The 25,252-nt window shown below is 43.9% G+C and overlaps 2 protein-coding genes across 5 annotated transcripts; both read left to right on the forward strand.

Annotated features, from left to right (window-relative positions):
- The first annotated feature begins 10,887 nt into the window (after positions 1–10,887).
- LOC103696321 (WD repeat-containing protein 44-like) lies at positions 10,888–20,772 on the forward strand. Of its 4 annotated transcripts, XM_039133266.1 has the most exons (9): positions 12,303–12,778; positions 13,806–15,044; positions 15,301–15,391; positions 15,792–15,952; positions 16,057–16,108; positions 16,246–16,325; positions 16,431–16,524; positions 19,566–19,648; positions 19,768–19,897. In XM_039133266.1, the coding sequence occupies exons 2-8, from the start codon at positions 13,956–13,958 to the stop codon at positions 19,616–19,618; spliced, it is 1,620 nt and encodes a 539-aa protein (XP_038989194.1). In that variant the 5' UTR covers positions 12,303–12,778; positions 13,806–13,955; the 3' UTR covers positions 19,619–19,648; positions 19,768–19,897. The 4 variants fall into 4 exon arrangements, with proteins under 4 accessions (XP_038989193.1, XP_038989194.1, XP_038989192.1 ...); XM_039133265.1 differs by lacking the exons at positions 12,303–12,778; positions 19,566–19,648 and adding an exon at positions 10,888–11,399 and having other exon boundaries at positions 19,768–20,772; XM_039133264.1 differs by lacking the exon at positions 19,566–19,648 and having other exon boundaries at positions 12,312–12,778; positions 19,768–20,772.
- A 1,555-nt stretch (positions 20,773–22,327) lies between these two features.
- On the forward strand, positions 22,328–23,976 carry LOC103696322 (protein MITOFERRINLIKE 1, chloroplastic). The gene has a single exon (XM_008777909.4). It carries the CDS (start codon positions 22,590–22,592, stop codon positions 23,727–23,729), a length of 1,140 nt encoding a protein of 379 aa, XP_008776131.1. The 5' UTR covers positions 22,328–22,589; the 3' UTR covers positions 23,730–23,976.
- The last annotated feature ends 1,276 nt before the right edge of the window (positions 23,977–25,252 follow it).

Genomic DNA, 25,252 nt, shown 5'->3' on the forward strand with positions numbered 1-25,252 from the left:
TCCGAGAAGTTTGTCCACCTCCTCGGCCGCAGCTCGTTGTCGTTCCGGGGCGGAGCCTCTTTTCTTCTGCTTTACAGGCCTGCTAGTTGGTTTCACCTGGAGTCGGTGGACCATGACCTCAGGGTCAATTCCCAGCACGTCCGCGAGCGACCAGGCGAAGACATCAGCATTGTCCCGCAGGAAGCTGACGAGGCGATCCCTCTCGCGGGCGCCGAGGCCGGAGCCGACCTGCACAGTTAGCTCGGGAAAATTTTGTTGTAGTGGAACTTGAATAAGAAGCTCACCGGGCTCTACTTGCTTCTTCCAGAGGGTGTCCCTCGCATCGAGGGTTTCTATAGGTAATGAGGGGTCCGTTGGCTGAATCGTCGCCTCGGCTGGTTGCTTTACTCCGCGAGCCGCCATGTAGCATTGCTTGGCGACGAGCTGATCTCCGCGGGCCTCGCCTACTCCTTGGCCGGTGGGGAACTGCATGAGCAAATGGCGTGTTGAAACCACGGCTCGAAGGGCGTTTAGCCCTGGCCGCCCAAGGATGGCGTTGTAGACCAAGGGCAGACGGACCACCAGGAAGTCCGTTCTCACAGTGCTCTCTCGGGGAGCGAGGCCAACTGTGACAAGGAAGCTGGCCTCACCTTCAACCGGGACCGAATCTCCGGTGAACCCGACCAGCGGGGCATTGATTCTCCGGAGATGTCCTTCTGTCAACCCCATTTTTTGGTAGGCATGATAATACAAAATGTTGGCTGAGTTTCCATTGTCAACTAGGACACGCTTTACATCAAACCTATTTACAATCATTGAGATGACCACAGCGTCATCGTGAGGGGTCTCGACCCCTTCTAAGTCCTCGTCCGAGAACGAGATGACTTCATCAGTGCGTGGGCGCTTCGGGGATGCTCCCTGGGCGGCCGTTCCCGCCGAGGCCCTTCCAATCATGTTGATGGTGCCGGCGATAGGCCTGTTGTCGTCCGGATTCTCGGTCGGTACGACATTCTCCGCCGGCCTCTTTTCCTCGCGCTGGTTTCTCACGAACCGGTTGAGTACTCCCCGACGGATGAGCGCTTCTATCTCGTCCCGGAGCTGGAAGCAATCCTCCGTGTCATGCCCACGGTCTCGATGGAAGCGACAGCATTTCCTGGGATTACGGGGAACTCCCGTGTCCCGCATAGGAGGCGGGGGTCGGAAAAAGTCCTGGCCCTCGATTTCCATCAGGATCTCAGCCCGGGGAGCATTGATGGGTGTGTAGTTCTCGTACCTCCCTGGGTACGTCCGAGGCCGTGGCGGGGACCTCGGTCGAGGAGGGGTCCTCTGCTGAGGTCGTTCCTGCTGCCATGGTGGGCTCCTCAATCGGGGGAGATTCTTCTCACGGCGGGGCGATCGGCTCCTTTGTCGGCCGCGTTCCTCGCGGCGCTTTTTTTGCTTCTTTGAGGCAGGCTCAATTGCTCCCCGCCTGGAGGCGATCGCCTCCTCGGCCTTGGCGTACTTCCGAGCTCGGGCCAACATCTCGGTGAAGTCGGCCGGGAAGCTCTTCTCGATGGAGAAGAGGAACCGGTAGGAGCGAACCCCAGTCTTCAGAGCCGACATGGCTATCGACTGGTCTAGCTCGCGAACCTCCCATGTGGCGGCGGTAAAGCGGTCCAGGTACTCTTTGAGGGACTCCCCCTCTTTCTGTTTGATGTCCAGGAGGGAGTCTGACGTCCGTCGCTGGCGCCGGCTAGCAGCAAAATTGGTGGCGAACTGCCTGCCGAGCTGCTCAAAAGAGGATACCGTGTTCGGCTTCAGTCTAGAAAACCAAAGCCGAGCGGTCCCTCGGAGGGTTGCTGGGAAGGCCTTGCAAAGTATGGCCTCCGAGGACCCTTGTAGGGCCATGAGGGCCCGATAGCTCTCCAAGTGGTCGAGAGGGTCGGTCGTCCCGCTGTAGGGCTCTACTTGAGGCATTTTGAACCTCGCGGGAACCGGCTCATCCTCGATCTGGCAAGAAAAGGGGGACTTGGTAGTGAACTCAAAGTCTCCCTCTTGCCTCGCCTTCTTGCTGTGGAGCGCCGCAATCTGGCGCTCCAGATGCTCAACTTTTCGGTCGAGCTCCTCCACCCGCGGGATTGTCGCCGTGGTTTGCACCGGCTCACGGCGGTCCGGGGCTGACTCAACCTCAGAAGGCTGGAGTCTTCTGTTGAAATCTTCCCCTGGTAGCTCTCTCTGGGGGGAAGTCCGCTCTTCGTTATTGGCTCTGGAGGAGCCATGCAAATTCTGGCCGGGGAGAACCGGGCCGTTGGGAGGAAATTCCGGCAGGACCTGGGCCTGCGGGGGAAGCGTTGGTAAAGCCTCCTGGCGCCGTAAGCCTTGAACGGCGGCGGCCAGGGCCTGGACTTGCTGCACCAGGGCATTGAACTGTTCCGGCTGGACCTGAGGAACTGGGTCAGCCGGAGTTGGAGAATTCTGGACGGAGCGTCCAGGACTTTGCGGGGGACGCCGGGAGATGTTGGAGGCTCCCTTGCTTCTCAACTTCATGATCGCTACTCGGGCCCTTCCTCTAGTGCCAACTGTTGCTGGAAATTGGACCCGGGGGCAATCTTCGGTCGAGGAGAGGGAGCGGCGGTAGGTCACCACGGCGGGGCGGCGACCGGTCGGCGGGCGGCGTCCTCCGTCTAGGGTGGTCGGAGAGAAGGAGCAGCAGGTCCTCGCGGCGGGGCGGCGATCCGTCGGCGGGCGGCGTCCTCCGTCTGGGGTGCCTGCAGACAAGCCGGTGGCCGGGCTTTCCGACGCCGGCCCTCCGACGCTCAAGTCAGGGAGGGGGGCAAAGTGTGTAAAAAGGAGAGCAATAGTGTTTGTAGAAGGCGTAATTTTCCAACCCCTCACCTGGGAAGCCAAGGTTCCCTTTTATAGGCGGGGGTCGGTGTACCTGTGATGTGACGGGGCGAGGCCGTAGTACGGCTCGGCATGTTGTCCAGGTCGGCGCACGATCAGGCGAATTATTACATTGATGTCGGCGGTGAGGTCGTCGTACGACCCGAACTGGGGCGCTGTCAAGCGAATTATTGCGTTGGTGTCGGAGGTATGGCCGAGATCAGAGACTTATCATAGTTGACTAGACTCTGCTGGGCTAACTTGCCGTGGAGAGCTGAGGATCCGTAGATGACAGGAGCCATGCGCATTAATTGTGGAGTAAGCCGGAGATCCGCATTAATTGTGGAGTAAGCCGGAGATCCGCATTAATTGTTGAGTGAACCGGAGGGTTACAGTGGCCATGCGCAATAAATGCCGGAGGGGCGTCAGGGTATGGTCCTCGGCCGGACCTCAGAGGGGCATGGCCGTAGTAGGTGGTTGACAAGGGTAGACTTTGATCATCAGGATTTTCCTAGGTCGGAGGTCTCGGGGTCGGATGTCTTGAGGTCGGGCGCTCCAAGGTCGGACGCCGACTTCGGCTGTCCAGGGTCGGCGATTGTGCGGCTTCTTGGGGGCATTTGTGTCATTGGGGGAAAAAATCTTATTCCCCCAATCTGTTGCGGGGACGACGCTTTGGCCAGAGCCTCGCGCAACAGCATAGCCCACATTAAGCTCGCAGAGAAAGAGGACCACGTTCCTCACGAGGTATTGTCTGCTTTGGGCGCTCCGGCCCGCGCGTCCAGCGCTGACGGGGGGGAGACTGGTGCCCTCACGGGTTTGCCCTTCAAAAGGCACCTCGAGAGGAAAGGGTTATTGAGCCCCCCATTTATGGCACAGACCTTTCCGCTGAACGGTCGATGTGGGACTAAATTCGGGGAACCTCCCGTAACACAGCCCCCCCAGCGGGAAGGTCCTGTGCCCGGGTCGGCTCCTTACTGGATAGGTGGAGGGCCGAGGCCCTCCTTCTAGCGCCATCTGTTGCGGGGACGGCGCTTTGGCCGGAGCCTCGCGCAACAGCATAGCCCACATTAAGCTAGCAGAGAAAGAGGACCACGTTCCTCCCGAGGTATTGTCCGCTTTGGGCGCTCCGGCCCGCGCGTCCAGCGCTGACGGGGGGAGACTGGTGCCCTCACGGGTTTGCCCTTCAAAAGGCGCCTCCTGAGGAAAGGGTTATTGAGCCCCCCATTTATGGCACAGACCTTTCCGCTGAACGGTCGATGTGGGACTAAATTCGGGGAACCCCCCGTAACACAGCCCCCCAGCGGGAAGGTCCTGTGCCCGGGTCGGCTCCTTACTGGATAGGTGGAGGGCCGAGGCCCTCCTTCTAGCGCCATCTGATGCGGGATTTGCACCCCATCACCAGCACAGTCCCAACCGATCCGCGCAGCGAAAGGAAAGTGTCCCCCAGAAGGTATTGTCCGCTTTGGGAATCGGGTGAACCGGCCCAGCGGCTGCCGCCATCCCTCACGGTTTTGCCCCGCAAAAGGCGCCTCCTGAGAAAAGGGTTATTGAGCCCCCCATTTATGGCACAGACCTTTCCGCTGAACGGTCGATGTGGGACTAAATTCGGGGAACCCCCTGTAACAAGTCTAATGATATAAACCTCTAACAAACGAGATGTTTTTGAAGTCTAAGAAAGCATGATGCTGTCAATTTCCTAATCAGTTTCACAAAGTTTTGTCGGAGGAATGCAGTGCTCAAAACTATGAAGAAAAAAAAAATCTCTCCTATGGAAAGTGTCCCCATGTGTCTCTTGCCCATGTTATGAAAAGTATCAAGCTTGGAGCAATCTAGTGAAGACCCAGGTCCCAGATTAAATCCTACTATGCTATTTGGAAGCTCATATATACAACCCATCCCTGTAAATGTTTAAACATAACGCATAAAAAGTGGAGAGTATGGATATGTGACAGGGGAACAGAGAGCCTCACCGCTACTATTTTGGACACTAATGGACATGGCTTTGAGCGGAAGAAAAGCTTCTTCCAATACTAGAATGCTTCCAACTTATCTCCCTCCGGCATTTCGTTTTCGACTTGCCAACATGCAGCCTTTGAAAACAGCAGGTCAAGTTTTCTCTGAAAACGATGGGTCAAAAGGCAGAGCCCTCATCATGGAAGCTCATCACCTAGGGGGAGAAAGGCTCGTTGGAACCTTTTGGTGGAGATCACAACTTCACATTCATATGAAGCATGCCATGTGGGCCCCAGACCTTGGTACTGTTGACATGTGGAATTTGGGTTGGCTTTTGGGTAAGGTTACAAAAGAGGAGCTCTTCATGGCGTTAGAGTGCAATGCCCACAAATCAAGAAGTCACAGGCTGTGTTGGTGCCTTGTGCCGCCATTATTAAGTGGCATCAGAGCTCTTCTCTTCCTTCTATATTGGCTCTTCAATGACATACCTACGACTACTGCGTGGTGTGGATTTCTTTGGCTTCATTTCTAGAAATGAATGGATCAGAATATTATGAAGTTATGAAATAAATACTCTTCTCATAATCCTTGGAGATCGGTTAAAAGTTGTTTCATTGTTCTTTCACTTAATGAATGGATCAGAATATTATATGCTTGCTTACCTTCAATGCATTAGTAAAACTTCCAGTAAATTTTACTTCCCTGAAAGACATGAGCACCATGGAAATCATTACTGACATGGAGTAGATCATGCATTCGAATCAAATGTTAGAACAGATCAGTTAATTAATTCTAACTCCCTCAAGAAGTTTAATATTATAGCCATGGAGCAAGACAAGAGTTGTAGGTTTTGTTCTATATACTTTATCACCACTACCTTCCAATATGTTACTCGAATGCCTTCTGTTTTAGATATGTTAGGCACTGTACCAACCCTTTTCTTTTCCTGCTGTTAATTAGCTATAACTAAAATCCTGTTCTTTTTCTTTCCAAATTCTCTTCTCCGAACTCTGACATCTCCCTGCACTGCCAGTAGCATTCCCATGTGAGCTTGCAATTTGGTTTTCCGGGGTGGTAGACCTTGATCTCGAGATAAATCTCAAAAGCCACATAACTGAAGTAAGTTTGCGTTTTAATTAGTCTTTGGTATGGCTGCCACCCCAGACTAGAGAACGAGTTATTTTACCATTATCTGCGTCAGCTCATCTGTCAGAGAGTTATCAGGCAAGGAGATGATTGACAGAAATCATGATCCTGGTTAAGGACCACAAACTACAGCATAGAGGTGCCAAGAAAATAATGGAATAGTTTCTGAGTGAGTCCGTGATCTATTGAGAATATTAATATGAAACATGATCATGAATCCAATAGATTTTGGGAGGCCCAGGCAGGAGGATGGCTTGAAGAAGTGCAGTAGTTTCTTTAATGTTTTCCGTGGTGTTCTTGCAAGCTAAGCATTGCAATTTAAAATGGTTGCTGCCTACTTATTGGCATTTATGGCAGGGATCTGCAAGTCTGTATGTATTCTTTGGAGTTTGGGATGATTTGTCTGATTGTTTAAAAGATGAAGCTTCCTTCCCTTTATTTTATAAGGTTATCATTGATCAATACAAGCCTGGATTAACAAGGGAGCCATTAGTTCCGCCATGTAAGGTGATAGCTAAGCCTTTTGCCAGCTCAAACCTTCTTCCATCCTACCGTCTCCTTTCCTCTCCCCAACTCCTCTGGATTCAACTCTCATTTCACAACTTCTTTTTTTTTTTTTTCTCATGGGTGCAAGCATGGTGCTACTCATCCTTGAGTGCATGAATTACTTGTTTGTCATGGAACTTGCCATACCATTTTTGTTATGAAAAGTATGTTTCAGTAATAGAAAAATGTCACTCTTCTCATAGATTGGATTGATTCATCAAAACTCCTAAACAAAATCTAGAATTGTATATACTCTTGACTTGGATGCAATTAAGGTGCAGATATTCAGGTCCAGGGAAACTAATTATATAGGAAGCTACTATAGTATCCAACACAATTTGACAGATCGATGTATGTTTATCTTATTCATGATTGCAAGCTTCTCGACTGAAACAGCTTACGTACCCTTCATAAAGGGATGTGAAAAACTAAGTGCACAACAGTGATAAGAGCAACCTCCATTAGCCACAAGTAGGCTGCTCTGCTTCCTGATTATCAGATGGAGAAATATGTGCTTCGTGGTTGTAGCTTTTGCCTTCTGATCCACTTTGTGTTTGTAGTTTTAACTCTCTTTTTTCTTGCAATAAGATGAAGAAATTGAGGAAAAGTATGGTCCAGGTAGGCACATAGACATTTTTCTTGAATTGGCCGATTTGTCAAGCGTATACAATTTGAATTATTAGTCCAAGTAGGCACATAGAAATTTCTATTGAGTTGGCCAAATTAGTCAAGTGTATATAATTTGAATTTGACTATTAATAACGTCGCATTCGGTATGGGTGGTTTGGTATTTGTTAAATGTTAATAAAAAAGAAGCTAATAATGTCATTGATTTGTTCCAACAGACCTAGTTTGCCCAATTCATGACATCACACACGTACCAATCAAATCATGGTTTGCAGCAACACAACTATGACTGAAAGCACCCACAAATTCATGCAAACGGTATGAGATTATTGATGCCTCCATGTTCTCATGTTGGCAAATGGTATGAGGCCATCATGAAACCAAAACTTTAAGGTGGGGAAAATCAAAAGCAGAAATCATTAATTCATTACAAACGCAGTGAAATAGCCAATGTAATGGAAACACATTGAAGCTGTTCGTAGTCAAGGGAAAGAGGATGCCCATAGAAATAGAAACAATTTTAGGGTCTATCACTTGATAGCAATATATACCACATGTGTGGTTATATAGACAACCTAAGATATAACATCGATATCATGGTTGCAATGTAGGTCAACAGTATCTATCATACTTGATTAATAGTTCATACAAAAATCCAATGTATAAGAAAATATAAAATATATAAATAAATTTACCTCATCCTATTAGCTTAAGCTTTTGGGATAAGTGGTAATTTTAACATGATATCAGAGAAGAGGTCCTGAGTTCGAACTCTGTCTCCGCACTCTTTAACCCCATTATTAAAAATTTTACATGTTGGGCTCACCTATTAAAAGAAAGTTCGGTCCACATGTAAGGAGGAGTGTAAGAAAATATAAAATATATAAATAAATATACCTCATCCTATTAGTTTAAGCTTTTAGGACAAGTGGTGATTTCAACATAGTATCAGAGCACAGGTCTTGAGTTCGAACCCTGTCTCCGCACTCTTTAACCCTATAATTAAAAAAATTTCACATGTTGGGCTTGCCCTTTAATAAAAGTTCGGTCCGGCCCACATATAAGGGGGAGTGTAAGAAAATATAAAATATATAAATAAATCTACCTCATCCTATTAGCTTAAGTTTTTAGGATAAGTGGTGTATCAGGGCAGAAGTCATGAGTTCGAACCCTGTCTTCGCACTCTTTAACCCTATTATTAAAAATTTCACATGTTGGACTCATCTATTAAAGGAAAGTCCGGCCCACATGTGAGAGGGAGTATAAGAAAATATAAAATATATAAATAAATCTACCTCATTCTATTAGCTTAAGCTTTTGGGATAAGTAGTGATTTCACACAAAGCATAAAGATCCTTCGCTCTCTAAATCTTCCCGATCAATCACTACAAGAATTTTAGCACATTTAGACTTATGCGAAGAAAGTGACATGATAACTAAGAGCGACAAGTACCATTTCATTCATCGGGGACAGGATTAACAACCATCCTTCGTTTACCTCCACAAAAGAAGAAAAAGAAGAACGAACAAAAAAATCATGCTTTCAAAAAGGATGACAAATTGAAGATGTGGACAAAAAATTTTACATAAATTATTTAGAAGGGTAATTAGACATACCAGTCCAATAGATTTAGACAACTGTGGTATGTAGTGATTCAAAATTCAAAATCATATTTCTCCATTCCTCCTTAGCAAATACAGTAGCTGATATGGCAGTAAAGCATTCTAAAGACTTGTTTAGGTCCACAGAGATAGAGTTGTCTACTGACATTCCCCATCTCTCTGTCGATGGTACAACCGGCCTACAGAGTAGCACCACTAAAAGAAAGAAAAAAAAAAGTCCTTACCGGTTCATACCATTGACCACTTGATCAACCTAAAGCCTTGAAATTGGTGGAAGCAGGACTTACACAGTTATTATTACAATTCATTCCTTGTAAAGTCTGTCTCCCAAATCTGAACACACGCAACTGTATGGCAGTGTTTTTTTCAACCATGACATTGTCCAGAAAGTAAACCCCCCACTATTAAAGTATGAAGCCAAAAATCCTTTTGATGCAAAGCATGAGATGGCGGACTGGAATGTTTCTGTTTTCCACCATCTACTTCCATTTGGTTTTGACCCTAGCCCACACCAAGATGGATTCCCACCGTCATGAAGTTGAATTATTAGGAAAAGTTTCGATTGATCCCAAGCCTCCAATTTCCAAATGATTGACCGTATCTATCTTACACTAGAGGCAAAGCCTTAGGGTCAAGAAGAATTTGCTGGAACTATTTATAAAAAATTTATAAAATAAAAACATAAAAAAATTATAAAAATCTTTCACAAAAGATAGTTGATGGGGGGGCAAAATGGATCATCCTACTCACAACATAGGACCACCTAATTTCAGCCAAGTAAACATCAGCACCGAGCAGGCCAGACCTCAGTCCTGCTGAACACCAGTCCGACCCCAGATTCTACAAAAGGCCGAGCAGACCTCGGCTAGACCTCTCCGCTCCGTAGTGCCCTGCAAGATCGACCAAGAGCTGAAGAGGCCTCGTCGACCGCAGGTATCCGCAACGGTGCCCCAGCCCGAGTTTGGAGCTCCTTACTGAGCTGACTTCAAACCGAGGAGGCTGGGCCGACCTCAGTGTCCGCCGAGCCGACCTTACCAAATATATATCGCACCTCTCCAAGCGAGCCTGACCTCAGCGCTCATCAAGTTGACTTCACCAAGTAAAGGCTACAGCTTCCAAGCAAGCTTGACCTTGCCTACAGCCACATGCGCATTTACGCGCGCTCCTATGTTCATATATGTGGCCGTACATTACAACCTCATTGCGTCACGCTTAGCTTGCTGGCCACTCCACGACATATCAACCAGGGGCCATATCCTATCATCTCTATCGACGCCAGCCGTTCATAAGAACGGCTTACACCATATGCCTCAAGCAAGTCTTGACTGCACGCCACCTGGGCACCTCTGCGGAGACTATAAATAGCCCCATCCAGTAATGCCTAAGGACTTTTTTTGGCTGGATCACCTAAAATCTATTCTAACTTCACCATCGGAGGGCCCTCACCAAAACCCCACCGGTGAGGCTTTATGCAGGCCGCCAGCGCATAGGAAGCGACTTCCTTTTCTATCCCATCCGGCAGCTCTCTCAACTCCTCCGGCGTGGCCGTCCTCAGGCCGAATTTGAACCACAACAATAGTGATCTGTAAGTAACCTATTAAACTATTCTTAGGAAATAGTATTGAAGCATTATTCATCCTATTCGACAATAAATAATGGCATCAACTTAGAAGCACGTCTGAATAACATGATATTGGTGCCCAAAACTGTCTTGTTTCCCCTAGCCAGTAGCCATAGCCTTTGCAACGTAAACGACAATATCATGCTACTAGCTATCTTGAACAAGATTTTATCCTTTTTTTTTGAGTGATTTTTAATCTGAGACATATATTCAACATTGTTCATAGAAAAGATGAAAAATCATACATGAATGATGGTGCGACAAAAATAAATCTAAGCATACGCATTGGCATTCTTTTTTAGTTATTCTCGCTAAAAATATATCTTATTAAAAAATAGAAAATGTTTAAAACAAAAATAAAAACATATATATAATTTATTTAATCTAGCAATCTATTAAGCCTTTATTATTCAAACTCATTGCTTCAACCACTTCAAATTGATGGGATAGTAAGTCCATGACACGCTTTCTCACATGTGTTCGGACCATGTACATGCATGGTCTTGATACAAATTTGGTGACGAGGGCGAAGATAGCATGATACCCCTCACAATAATACTATAAAAATAATGATGCCATTCCCCATTAAACAAAGCCCTTGTGTTTGAATGCCACGTTTAATCGCATCGTCCGTTCGTTATAGATAGAATGGAATTATATAAATAGAAGTTTATCTCCTTATGCTGCCTTTTTAACATTCTCCGATTTTTTCAACGCTTCTGCCTTTCCCAGCTCGGTCCGGCCGCACGGTTCACGGGATCTCGAGCCGGACCGATCCGTCGAAGTGAAAAAAAAAGAAAGAAAACCATTCCACCGTCGACCAGGTTGCTTCCCCTCCGCTCCATTAGAACCCAGCCGTTCGTCCCCTCTCGCGATCCATCCAGAGCTCGCAAGAATCCAAAACCAGACGCTCTCTTTCTCCTGTCTCTTTCGCCGTCACGAGAGCTTGAGAGCTCGGTGGGAGGACGAGGAGCTCTCGAGCCAGGTCATCCATGGCGGCAAAGAGGCGATGATGCGACCCGTGATCAAAACACTCGCTTTCGTAAGTATTGAGACCTGAAAACAGTATTTCCGTGCCAGTTTCATCATGGTGATATTGTAATTCCTAATTCTAATTCCCCTAAGAGTTAGAGGGAAGGATTGGATTTTTTATTTTTTTTGGAAGATAGAGATCGAGAACCTTGTTTTAGTAAGTATAGATACCTGAAACCAGAATCTCCAATGCCAGTTTCATCATGGCGGAATCAGAATTCCAAATTCGGTTAATATCACATGAAAAAAGACGATCTTTTTTTAAGCTAAAGATCAAGAACCTCGCTTCCGTGAGTCCTGCTGCCTGAAACAGAGATCTGCAGTGGCAGTTTCATCACAGCGGAATCGCAGTCCGGAATTTTGCCGGGGCAAAAGCAAAAAGATTGGATTTTTGGGACGAAACCGGCCGAGAATCTTTGACGTGCCGCGAAGGGAGCTCAAAGGACGGGCCTTTAATGGCGGAGGAGAGACGCCGGAAGCTGGAAAGGCGAAATAGACCCCAGAACCCTAGAAGGGCGTACAAAAAGTACCGCTACAGCACTAGCTCGTAGGGAAGAGAGAGGGGAGGTGGGAGCCAGCGGCTCTGTGGTGTGGGGGGCGGGGCGACAGCTGTCGGTTCCCCGACCGGATCCCCGCCTGCCCCGACCGATCCCTTTCAGTAGCTCTGCTCTCCTTCTCCCCCTAGCCACCAGCCTGTCCGGTTCGTTTTCCCGGACTGGCGATCTTTGTACACCGCCATTATTGCAGTTGAGAAGAACGCCCTCGCAAATCTCCCTCCTTTATTACCTACCTATATGTTAAGCTCCAGAGTCGAGAATTCCAAAAAAAATCCCATATTTTCCTCCTTTTCTTAGTTTTCCAGGCCTAAAGAGAGGCCCTCTGCAACCCCCGCCCCCCCCCCCCCCCCCCCTCCTCTCTCTTTCTCTGTTTTCGATCGCCATTATTGACCTCTGGTGGGTTGTCTGGTTCTCTCTGTTAGGCTTTCGAAGGAAAGCGAGCGCGGGTGGGCGGGCGCCAAGGCGCCAAAGGACGTGCCGAGCGCCGCTCGTGTCGGTCGGCCGTGCGCGTGGGGGAGGCTGCGATCGGTGGTGCGGTTATCGAGGCGGGCTGGAGGCGTTACATCTGAGCGCGTGGGACCGTCCGTGGCCGTGGGGGCGTGCGTGTCGGGTTGGTGGGGACGCGAGGGGTTACGCCTTCTCTATAAATCAGAGTGAGGGTTTATCGGGCGCCGTTCGTTTCCTCGGGACTCTCTTTATTTTTTTTTCCCCTCTGCGGAGAGCCCTCGGAGCGGGGGTCCGGAACAGAGGATTTGTGGGATTTCTTATGGTTTCTGGAAGCGGGGAGCGCCTATCGATCCCCGATTGAAGCATATTTCCCATGGAATTCGAGGTAGCGTTCTTTGTAACAAGAACTTTTGGCCTCAGGCTTCGTAAAAGATTTGGTTTTCCGTGTTGCAGGTTTGTTGGTGAATCTCTGTAGGAATTGTTTTCTCGAGGGAATCTCTGTAGGAATTGTGAGGTGGGGTTCTGGATTTGTTAGGTGATCACTCGGGTTTCTTCGAAATATTGGCAATGAAATAGTGGCAAGGCGAACGATGTTTTTTTTTCCACTCTCTTCTTTTGGGGGACCGGGAGGGAGTGCTGTATGCACGTTTCTTATGGGTTTCTTTGGCATTTTTGGTTTTTAGGCGTGTTGGGATTATAATTTTTGTTTTTGTTCATTAATAGGAGGCAGATTGCTTAGAAATCTGAGATTTAAGCTAATGAGTATTGTTGAAGTTTTTGGCTTTTTGTCCTTTTTGTTGCTTTGGGGGGATCACAGTGCATTTATGCAAATGAATTCAATGTAATAGTGCCTGAAAGCTGGAGGCATCTGGTGAGCTTTTATTTCTGAAAGAGATGGGTTTTAACAAATATAGGGGTTCGTGATTCCTGGCAAATTGTTTGTAATGGGTCTGTTTGTATGTAAAATTGAGGTATTTTTGATTTTTCATGCATGAAACTATCTGCAATGCAGTGCTTGTTGAGAGACGTTTGTAAGGCTTTTTTATTTTAAAACATAGATTCACATGTAGCAGGGAGATAGGTCAATCAACCAGTAGCAGTGGAGCACGAATTTGATCCAGTGGATTACAATTTTGGTTATGGTGTTTCTTCTTTTGGACTTTTTGGTTCTGATAGGCTCTTTTTCTCACTCTGTAAAGCACGCTTGCGTTCTTTTCTTGTTAAACCTGCTGCTCTTATGACCTTAAATGCTTTTCGATTGTTTTTTTTTTAATCTTCTTGCATATCGCGGTTTCATATTTTTCTCCCCTTTTTTTGTTGTCTGAGAAAATTTTTTAATTTCTCATTACAACAATACAGTTGTGAGCTTTGTCCTCCTGATTCTTTTTTCTTTTATTCAACTTTTTCCCCAGTTATTTGGCTCTGGATTTTTGGAGTGGCATAAGAGACTTCATCGGCATTCGAACTTTGACCTTTGTGATGATTCAAGTTCCGTATATCTTCACAGTGGCCTGAAGAACTTACTAAATGGCGATTGATCGGTAGCCTTGGTTATACTAAACATGCTGAGTTCCAATAAGGAGGGTGGTGATGTCTTCTTTGATGCATGTGATAGTATTAGGACTTCGATTTCATCATCCGAGGATTCTATTTTTGAAAATGAAGAATTGGAGTTCAGAAACTTTGGGTATCAATTATGGACAAGGGAGATGACAAGCGTTCAGGAAAGGCGAGATAAGTTCTTACAGGAAATGGGATTCTATGAGTCTGCTTCTTCTTCATCAGGTCACTCTCAGGATCACAAAGAAGCTACAGATGATAGCTCAAAGGAGCACATGGATTTGGCAAGAGTTACGAAAAGCAGTGGCACTGTCTTGGATAATTTGCTCTTTCCAGATGATAGGGTACATATAGACAGTTTGCCCTCTCCAGATAATAGGGGACATATGGATTCTGTCTGTTGTATAAGGGATCTGGATAGTGGGAAGAAATTTATCGTTTGTGACCTAGGGAAGGATGGTTTGTTCAGCATGCTCAGAGAAGTTGGCTCGGACAAATTGATGACACTGCAGGAATTTGAAGCATTACTTGGTCTTTCTTGTTCTGTTCAAAAACTGATGCGTAGAGATGCTGCCTCCTCTGGAGAAAAACCTGACGGTGTTAACAAAAAGAAAATTAAAAGCTGGTGGAGAAGCTTCTCAAACAGGAGGCATGCTGCGGGGATGTGCAAGTCTGATGCTTCTGTTAAAAATCCGAAAATGAGGTCAATGGGAACAAGAGTCCAGCAACACAAGAAAAGGAGTATGGAGTTCACTGCACTCTACGTGGGACAAGAAATCAAAGCTCACGAGGGTTTGATCAGGGTAATGAAATTCAGTCCATCTGGGTGCTATCTAGCCAGTGGTGGTGAAGATTGTGTTGTACGCATTTGGCAGATTAGAGAAGTGGAAACCTCTTGCCAATGTTCTAATACAGATGAGTCCTCAAATGTTGATAGAGTTAAGGATATTAAGCTGCATTTTAGTAAAAAATGTAGCAATTCTGCTTCTGTTATCATTCCAAACAAGGTTTTCAAGATTGAGGAGGCACCACTACAAGAATTTTATGGGCACACCAGTGACATCTTAGACCTGTCTTGGTCAAAGTCTGATGTAAGTACCAAAAGTCTCAGCTTGGCAGTTATAACATTATGGTGTCCCTAGTTTCTCTGTTAGTTATTGCTTATTGGTCTTCAAGCCTAGAATAGCATCACTTCATGATTTCATGTATCATATGCACTTTTTATTATGGCAATTGTAGTAAAGGTAGGCTGTTGTGGAAAGATCTAATTTATCACCTTATGTTGCAGTGTCTGCTTACGTCATGTTCAATAATTTTGATATCTATGCTTGAATATTTTGGATGCAGTGTCTGCTGACTTCATCTAAAGACAAAACTGTACGAATGTGGAAAGTTGGCTGCGATGGTTGCCTTAAAGTTTTTCAACACAATGATTATGGTAAGCAGGAGAAGCCACAATATTTGCTCATAAGCTCACAACATGCTATGATACTGTAACAAATGTGTCTTGACAAGAACCTGTATTATTCTTTGTGCACAATACTTTCACATGTGGATCACAATAAGATGGATGGTAGTTGCTAATATCGAAGAAGACCTAGGTCGTAATCTATTTCGTTGTTTGAACCTGATGTTCTTTTATTACTGACAAGTGCACACGGACCTTGGGTGTAGGTGGTGAGGAAATCTTCCATACCAGAAACTTTGGTTAGAAAGCGGGCATGATAGTTGAATTGTTGCTGTTCATCTATTACTTACAAGTCACATTCATTTGTAGGACTTATACTTTTCCCTGCCCAGAACAATTTGTTTATTTTTCCTTTATTTTCCATGGAAAGCAGTTACATGCGTTCAGTTCAATCCCATTGACAATAAATACTTCATCAGCGGCTCCATAGATGGCAAAGTTCGTATCTGGGGAGTTCCAGAGAATCGGGTAGTTGACTGGGTTGACTTACGGGATATTGTAACTGCTATCTGTTATAGGCCCGATGGAAAGGTTTCTCTCTAATTTCAGCAGCCACTGATGAATTTGCTATGATTATCTGTTTGTCAATAACTACATGGTCATATATTAACATTCCTTTTCTTTTTGGGGAACAGGGATTTGTTGTCGGTTGTATCACCGGAAATTGCCGCTTCTATAACTACTCAGGTATTTTTGTGAGTGCTAATTTGTGATGTGCCCTTGCCATTATTTTTTAAAAAAAATGTGAAGGAGGGGATTATTTAAATTACAATTTGAATCTCCTGTTTTACTTTTTATATGCGCTCCTTTTTGTTTGGATATAGGTCAAAACATGCAGCTGGACTCACAATTATGTATTCAGGGTAAGAAGAAGTCTGCTGGCAAACGAATTACGAGCTTGCAGGTTGGGCATCTAAAGTTGTGTTTATTGTTGATGTCAACTATCTGATGATGTTTCTTGGTATTGTAGCACTGTCACTGATATGCTTTGTGGATACTCTCCTTGCAGTTTTCCCCAAAAGATTCTCAAAAGGTCATGGTTACCACAGGGGACACCAAAGTTCGAATTGTTGATGGGTTTGATGTCATCCATAAGTTCAAAGGTGGAGTATGGTTTGAGTTTAGCTGCTTTAAAAAGTTTTAGTTGCAGTTTACCAAGTTGTTTGGATATGTGCATAGCCTCATATGTTGTTGGACAACCTATTCAATGGCTTAATATTGCTTGGTTTTTAAATGAATCTTGATTAGAATACAACGAAAAATATGATATGATATATAAAACAAGACATAGTTTGGGGTTGGCTTCATCATTTCTACTTTACCAAATTTTTTCCCCAAAAAGTGTGACCATATGGATTCAGATTTTACAAGCCTGTCGCTATTTTCAACTAGCAAGATGTGTTGCATCAGTTGTGTATGTTTGATACAGAATTTAGGGTTTCTGGATATATCGCCTTTTAACTATTTTGTTTTCCTGTTTAATGTACAACCTACTGGTTATTATTTGAACCTGTATATTCTAGTATGACAACTTCACACAGAATAGTATATATTCTGGTGGAAAATGCAAAATACTGGAGTGCAGAAAACTTGTACCTGTGGTTTGAGAAACTATGCTGTTATCTGAAGTGAAAACTTTCTCACATCTGAGCGGTGACCATCCAACCTATCTCAATTTTTTTTTTAAAAAAAGCTGCAAAATGATTTTTTTCAGTGTTGATTATCATGACGAATTAAAGTCTTCTATCAATTTAGCGACTTATCATTTTGACCATTTGTTATGTCCAGGATTGCGTAGAATATTGAAGTAGATCTATTCTGACAAAAAAATTGGCTTACTAATTTCTCGATCTTATTGGATTGACTACAAAGTTATATGTAGCACCTGGTCATGTTTTCCACAATTGCAGCCTTTTAAGAATATGATCAATTAAATGCTGACTTCTGCTTGAATAGTTAAAATGCCTCAAGGAATGCTCAAGGCATGCCCGATTCTTTAGAAGATTTCAAGGACACATAATGATGTCTATTCAATTAAATAAGTAGTCCAAAACCACAGCTTTTGAATGACAGGTTACGTAAAGTTGCATGAACACTAAGAGTAGCGAATATTTGACAGATTCATTTATATGTTTTGTTGCTGTTGTTATTGTTTCCTTTTTTTGGTGGGGAGGTGTTTTAATTTTGAGGATACAAAGGACAAACCTTTGATACCATGGAAATTAGCTAGATGCCTGCAACCATAGGGTAAGGATCCTGATAACCAGAGAGAAGAATTGGGACTGGTAGATCCTTATTTTTCTTACTGTGAATTGGACTTCAGAAATATCTGAAGACATTTGCAAAATCTGAATATCTGAGCTCGCGGGCCTATGATCTTGGTTTGGATACCATTAGATGGATCTAAATATCTGAAGACATTTGCAAGCCTCTAATCCTTGATTAAGAGAAGAATGCAGAAGTTGTTTTCACATAAAGCCAAATTAGCATAGCTTGAAATCAAACATTGTGGGAACAATCATCAGGCCTGCTTTATTTTTTTGGTTTTTTTTTTTAATCTAAAGGAAACCTGGAAATCTGAATTTTTTCCCTGTTTTCTGCTTGAATTTGTTGAGATAGTTTTATCTGACAATTACAAGCCAAATTCTTCCATCAAGAATGAAGCAAAAGTTTAGAAGAGTAGAAAAAAGGTAAAGGTGTATGGATTTATCATGAGAAAGATTGGAATCAACTATGCTTCTTTATTGGTGTGAAACAACACCATTTATTTTACCAAAACCACCAGGACTGACTCTTCACACAATTTTCTCAAAACCACAGAAAGAGAATTGTTGCCTTGGTACCTATAATTAATAGAACTGGCCATATAAGTTTTTTCTTTTTTGGGCGTTTGGGGTGGGGGTGGAGGGCGGGTTGAAAAGGACTACATTTATTGAATTGTGACCTTCCCAAGTATAAAATGAAGACCACGACCTCCATTCTAATCTCCTAACATTAGCAATAAAGGACTACATTAAGTTTGGGGTGGGGGTGGAGGGCTGGTTGAAAAGGACTACATTTATTGAATTGTGACCTTCACAACTATAAAATGAAGACCACGACCTCCATTCTAATCTCCTAATATTAGCAATAAAGCCCTACTAAAACTCCTATAATAAACTGCAAGCCCCTAATAAACTGAAAGAACAGATGATCAAGTGACGATTCTCCTGCTCCCTAATCTTTCCCGTTTAGTCATCTACATATTTCTTTTTTCAGTTGCATGATTGATCTTCAGCAGTTAGTATGTTGGTAATCTAATGGCAGTTTTAAGTGTGATATAGGACATGATGTCTTCGTTATCTGGTGGGGGTCCGCTACCTTCATTTGAGCTTAATTCATTCCTTTAAGAGCGCACTTCAACGTGTCACATGTCTGATAGATATTATTCACAAGCAGGCCCTGATATAGTTAGAACACATTCAAAAAAAAATTGCTCACTGAATATTAACATATATTCTATTTGGCTGACCTATCATCTTTTGAATTTCCTTCAAAGCATCATGGGTCAACATTACCCTGCACTTGAGTTGTGAGAGTTGATCTGGTAAATACCTGCTGATTTCTTTATAAATCTTTTCATTAACTATAATGGTATTTTATACGCAATAGCTCATTAAAGCAAAAAATTTTGATGGGCAAAGCTTTATGTTGTACTAGGATTCTTCTTATCTGCTTCAGTTTATGGCAAAAGGCAGTGAGGCTCTTGCTACACTTTGGAGAACAGATAACCTTTGTGGGCTGCCCGACGTTGGCAGTTGGGTCATCAAAATGTGGTTTTCCTATAATATGTTACATAAAATTTCTGCCTGACTTCAGCACTGATTCCCTGTCTTGATGTTGTTTCAAGATACTCCAAGGTCCTTTTTGATATGGCATGAGTAATGGTTATATCAGGACCTCGTTCCATAGGGAAACTTGTTATATGTTAATTTATGGCATTACAAAGGGTTTGAACATAATTTCTATTAATTGCTGATTCTGAGGTCTGCATGTTCAATACTGTGGACATGATTTTTTTAACATTTGTTTTTGTATAGCACTACAAAAGCTTATGCCTTTATGATGCTTTTATCTTATCACTTCTTTTTGATATAAAATACAGGTCTTCAGAAGGCAAAGAATCAATTATCTGATTCTCTTTTATCTTCTCTTTGAGCATAATTTCTATTAATTGCTGATTCTGAGGTCTGCTTGTTCAATACCGTGTACATAATTTTTTAACATTTGTTTTTTGTATAGCACTACAGAAGCTTATGCCTTTATGATGCTTTTATCTTACCACTTTTCTTTGATATAAAATACAGGTCTTCGGAAGGCAAAGAATCAATTATCTGCATCATTTACTTCAGATGGGAGACATATCGTCTCTGTGGGTGAAGATTCCTATGTCTACATATGGAACTATGACAGCTCTGGCAGTTTGTCATCAAAAGGATCCAAATCAATACGTGCATGTGAACTCTTCTTGTCTGAGGGTGCATCAGTCGCAATTCCATGGCCTGGTTTGGACCATGAACATGCAGGCTTAAGCAACAAAATTCTTGATGCTAGTTCTCTACAGCAGAAAATTTTAGAGGCATCTACTTGTCCGAGAGATCCAGACTGCTTTTCTCTTGGTACATGGCTCTTTTCTGATGGTTCATCAAGGGGATCTGCAACATGGCCTGAGGAAAAACTTTCTTCAACACCTAAGCCTTCATTGACGGTTGAGAGTTGTCATCTGCACCACTGTCATCTCCATCGTCAGTATTATTCGCTCGCATCAATGGCAGCTACATGGAGTTTGGTGATTGTAACTGCAAGTCATGATGGAACTATCAGGTCTTTCCATAATTATGGATTGCCTGTTAGGTTGTAAAGGAGTGGCTTAGTGTATTCTAGAATCACTGGAAATAGATTGCACCATGGCTGCTTGATCTCTGAGTTTGTGTCATGTAGCAGCCTTTGCAGCAAGATGATTTAGTGCGCAGAGACTGGATTTCTTAATTTTCGCTGTCACCTTGGCATGATGGCTAGTGGTGCCATTGAAGTCCGGCTTGCAATATCAGGCAGCCACACTACTGGATTTTGTAACATATATGGTTGCAAAATATTGTCCTTGCCATTCACATGGGTAAAAAGAAACAAAACGGTGGGGGAAGACTTCACAAGAGAGAGCAAACAAACCTAGGAATTTTGTGTTAGTATTTATGTTTATTTTGTCAGAAAAGTATTTGGCTGCAACTAGCAGCTTTCATTTTTGTGCAGGAATAAAAATGAAAATCATTTTGCTTTCGAGCACCTTGCGATGCTCCAACAATTTGATAACATCTCTTATCTCCTCTTTCTCTGTTTGTGTGTGGGGTTCAAGCGTTCAAGTTAATATCTTTATGAGCAGACTCGTTTACATTTTATGTTGTTTTGAGATTGTGTTGCCCAACTTATCGAGAGATGGATGGTGATAAGGCATCAACTTCTTAAATGGTTCATAAAAAAAGTACATATGAAGGGACATTAACAATGATTGAATATGCCATATTTCTGTGTGAGAAATATGGTTGTAGTGCCACCTTCAGGTTTTGAACCTGTAACCTTTTCTCAGTCTTCTATCTGCATGCACTGAATAAGGGGCTGCCAAGCAAAGGATCTTAAGTCCAAGTGAATGTGCGCATAGCTCTCCTGATATAATGCCTGTGTGATATATTTTAATGTGTGATGACTGCTTTTGGAGCAAGTATGGCTTTGCCAAAAGGAAAAAGAATTCCAAGTCTTATAAGTGAAGGGACCTGCATGGTTCTCATGTCATCATATTGTCCAGTGTGATGTAAGGTGTGGTGCTTGTCCTGATACCAAGGCATTACCCAAAGAAAAAAAAAAATCCAAGACAATGATGTTAACATTACACTATTATTTTCTTATCTCAATAATTAACAGCATTTGATATAAAAAAGAGAAGAAATTGCAAATTCATCCGTTGAAAAAGTAAAAAAAAAAAAGTTGTATCTTGTCCGGTCTTCAGAAGGGCAAATGACTCAAGTGCCATCAATCATTGGAGGAAAAAAAATAAAAAGCAAAAGCAGTTAGATTCTGGAATGAGAATAAAAATAAGTAACTTTCATTCCAATTATTTGGCTGCTTACAACCTAACATAGATTAGATTTCTAACCTAGCAGAACAAACTATGCTGAGCCAAAAATATCTTCATTTTTATAGAAAATAGTGGATGTAAGAATCCACAGCTGATCATGCCTTTTTTCTTTATTATTATTTTTTTTTATAACAACAGTAGCTCATATCAATCGAGCATAAGCACTACCTCTTGCATCAAGAGAAATAAAATGATAAAAAGGTAAGACGGCATCACCAAAATCTGTCTATAAAATCCTTTCCAAGGTGACCCAGTTTGCAGTCTTGTTCATCTCCCGAAGTACATGAACAACCTGAATCGATCGACAACCTGACACCATCCTCTGTATATCCTTGATGGGATGGCTGTCTATCCGGCGCCCGACATCGTAAATCCACTCAATCACTATAATAGAGTCTCCCTCCAAGATAATATGATCTGCTTCTAGGATCCTCGTCACATAGGTGATTTCCTTCCATGCGACTCTGAGCTTTGCTTCAATGGCCGCCATATCACCGGCTCTGATCATGTCCTTCAACTCGCATGTTGCTTTCTATTATATTGTTTCAAACGAAGTTTTACCATAATATTTTTCTAATTTTATTTCAAAGAGAAAGATAGCAAATATCTAGAATTTTTTTTTATCCTAAATGGATGATCTAATCCACAAGAACCATGGTTGGAAACTGTTTTCTTGTCTTGCTCGCAGTTTCTTGGTCCGAATCTATAAATAAAATTTTTGATCATATCACGTCCATTCCGATTTGGAAGAGAATGGAAAGTCCAATCCTCTAAAATTCATTCTAAATTCTCCTCTAATATTTAAATCTCATTCTAATTTTGATTTTGATTTCGATTTTAATTCCGATTCGAAATTTTGATTCCAAATTCGATCGCGAAGCAATTGAACCCTAAAGTGCTAACTCCGTCTACAAATGAACTGAGGTATGGGGCCAAAAAACCTTTTGGGCAAGGTAGATCCTGGAACGTCTCTTCGGTATCTCGAACCTAATCCAAAAAATGGTGAATCTTCTTCCTTCTCTCTCCATCCCCTCCTCCCCCTCCTCACCTGAAGATTTTCCCTTTTTCTTCTCCAACCTCAACTCCCTCCTCCTCTCCTCTCTCTGCACTCCCTCCTCCCCTCCTCTGTTCTCCTCCACATCTCTCTCCTCCTCCCAATCCCCTCAAAGCCCCCAAACTCCCACCTTTATCCTTCCCCGATGCCCCAAACCCTCTCCCGGGGCCTCCTCCCGACCCCTCCTCGCCTCCCTCTCCGTCCTCGAGCGCTCCCTTGTCGGCGCCGCTGCCGGTGGAATCGCCGGAGCCTTCACCTACGTCTGCCTGCTCCCCATCGACGCCGTCAAGACCAAGCTCCAAACTCGCGGCGCCGCCCAGCTCTACTCCTCCGCCGTCGACGTCGCTCTCCATATCTTCCGCTCCGAGGGCATCCTCGGCTTCTACCGCGGCGTCTCCGCAGTCCTCATCGGCTCCGCCTCCTCCTCCGCCGTCTACTTCGGCACCTGCGAGCTCGGCAAGTCCCTCCTCGCCAAAATCCCTCCTTTCCCTCCCCTCCTCATCCCCCCTACCGCCGGCGCCACGGGCAACATCGTCTCGTCCGCCATCATGGTCCCCAAGGAGCTCATCACCCAGAGAATGCAGGCTGGCGCCGCTGGCCGGTCCTGGGAGGTGCTGCTTAGAATTCTTGAAAAAGATGGCATCTTGGGGCTCTATGCCGGCTACTCTGCCACGCTGCTCCGTAATTTGCCAGCGGGTATTCTCAGCTACTCTTCCTTCGAGTACTTGAAGAGCTTTGTGATGAGTAGGACTGGAAAGGCTCACCTTGAACCAGCTCAGAGTGTGTGTTGCGGGGCATTGGCGGGGGCGATCTCGGCATCCCTTACTACCCCTCTTGATGTGGTGAAGACACGGTTGATGACGCAGACTCATGCAGAGGCTACCAGGAAGATTTCAGAGACGGTGAGGCTGATTATGATGGAGGAAGGGTGGGCAGGGCTGGCGCGAGGGATCGGTCCGCGGGTTCTTCACAGTGCATGCTTTGCTGCATTGGGGTACTTTGCATTTGAGACAGCAAAATTGGCGATACTGCATCAGTATATCCAGCGAAGGGATGAGGTGGTGGTCGATAAGCAGGCAGCTTGAGGTCTTATGCTTTGTTTGAGAAAAAAATGGTGATATCCTTAATTTTGCATACTTAATGAAGTTTTGTGGATTGAAAAGTTTCCATTGAATTAACTATTTACTCGGCCAGTCCCGTTACATGATTCCTTTGCTGATGAAATGTTTTTACAATATATTAATTGTTTCATTTTTGCTGTCGCTTCTGTTTTATGTGAATTATGATGCATAAATTTGTAGACTCATCTAAAGTTATTTTGTTTGGAATTAACCCAAGAGGGTTTGGTCATGGTGATATCGAATAAAGATTTGCTCTCCAGATATCTTGTATTAGTATTATTATTTGTCAAAAGAGTTAGTCTAATAGCTTATTAGTCAACAAGAGCTCTAACATATTCGAGAGTGTATTCTGAAACTCATGAATGATGTGCTACTATGCAGGCGATCTGATAGATCATAAAAGGAAATCTTTGTGCGTCAAAATAAATGCTCTCTAGAATATTATGGTGTTACACATCTCCTAGGGGGAGAGTATTTCAAGTTCTTGTTTCCCAAGATGTTGAGCAAAGTCGTAAGGCCTCAGAGAGATTAGTCAAATGGTAGGGAGAGTGGGGTGGGCTGGAATTGTATTTTTAAGTCAGCCATGGTGAGGAAATTACAAAAGCTTGTAATTTGAATGTTGTTAGATGTGATATCCATTGACAGGGACAATTGAGATTCTATAATTTGGTGCTATCCTCCCCTTGGCAGAGTCTTCAAATCTTAAATGTTTTTTCGTATATAATGAAGTTTTAGGAGCTTTTGATGTCAAACATGGTGCAAGCTCTTGTCTAGACAGCCGTCTGATAGTTGATTCTCACAGGAGAACTGGACAAAGGGGTATCAAGCTGGACTGTCAGTTTGCTTAATGCCTTCTAATTATGAGGCTTTGGGACATTTTCTACTGTAGTGACTGCTGATATGTCCCTGGCAGCTTGCTGGGAACCCTTGTCTCTGGATGATGGAGCAAAGAAAGGGAGTATGGATGCTGCATATCAGCATATGGCATGCTGGGAAATCTGGAGAGCAAAGCAGAGGCTGAACTTAGACGGCATTTTGACTTTTGAAGAACATTAGAATTAGCTGCTTGTATTGTGTGAAAGTAGTGGTTCCACATTTTAGGAAGTGTTTCTAGGGGATTCTTGTATCCCTTTCCTTTGGCTCTCCTCTATCATGTCGATGAGGGATCTAGTTTGTACCCCTTTTCTCTTGTGCCTCTATCAACTTTAGATGGAACCTATTGGTTGATAAAAAAATAGTTTTCCAGCAAAGAGAGTAGTATTGCAACTTGAGATGGCCTAGACCACTATTGTAAAGAGAGAGCTTGATGGACATACCAACTTCGAACATAAACATTACCATAAAGAAGGGCAATAATCGGAATTTGAAAGAATTGGGGTTGTTATATGTTCTTAACTTATCCTAGAAGAATTGTCAAGAATATTAGTTTGTCAGATTTGTAAATGAGGTCAAGATTACATCAATATATCCACCATTGATGCAAAAGT

This window comes from Phoenix dactylifera, chromosome 14 (genome assembly GCF_009389715.1).
Source record: "Phoenix dactylifera cultivar Barhee BC4 chromosome 14, palm_55x_up_171113_PBpolish2nd_filt_p, whole genome shotgun sequence".
Classification (NCBI taxonomy): Eukaryota; Viridiplantae; Streptophyta; class Magnoliopsida; order Arecales; family Arecaceae; genus Phoenix; species Phoenix dactylifera.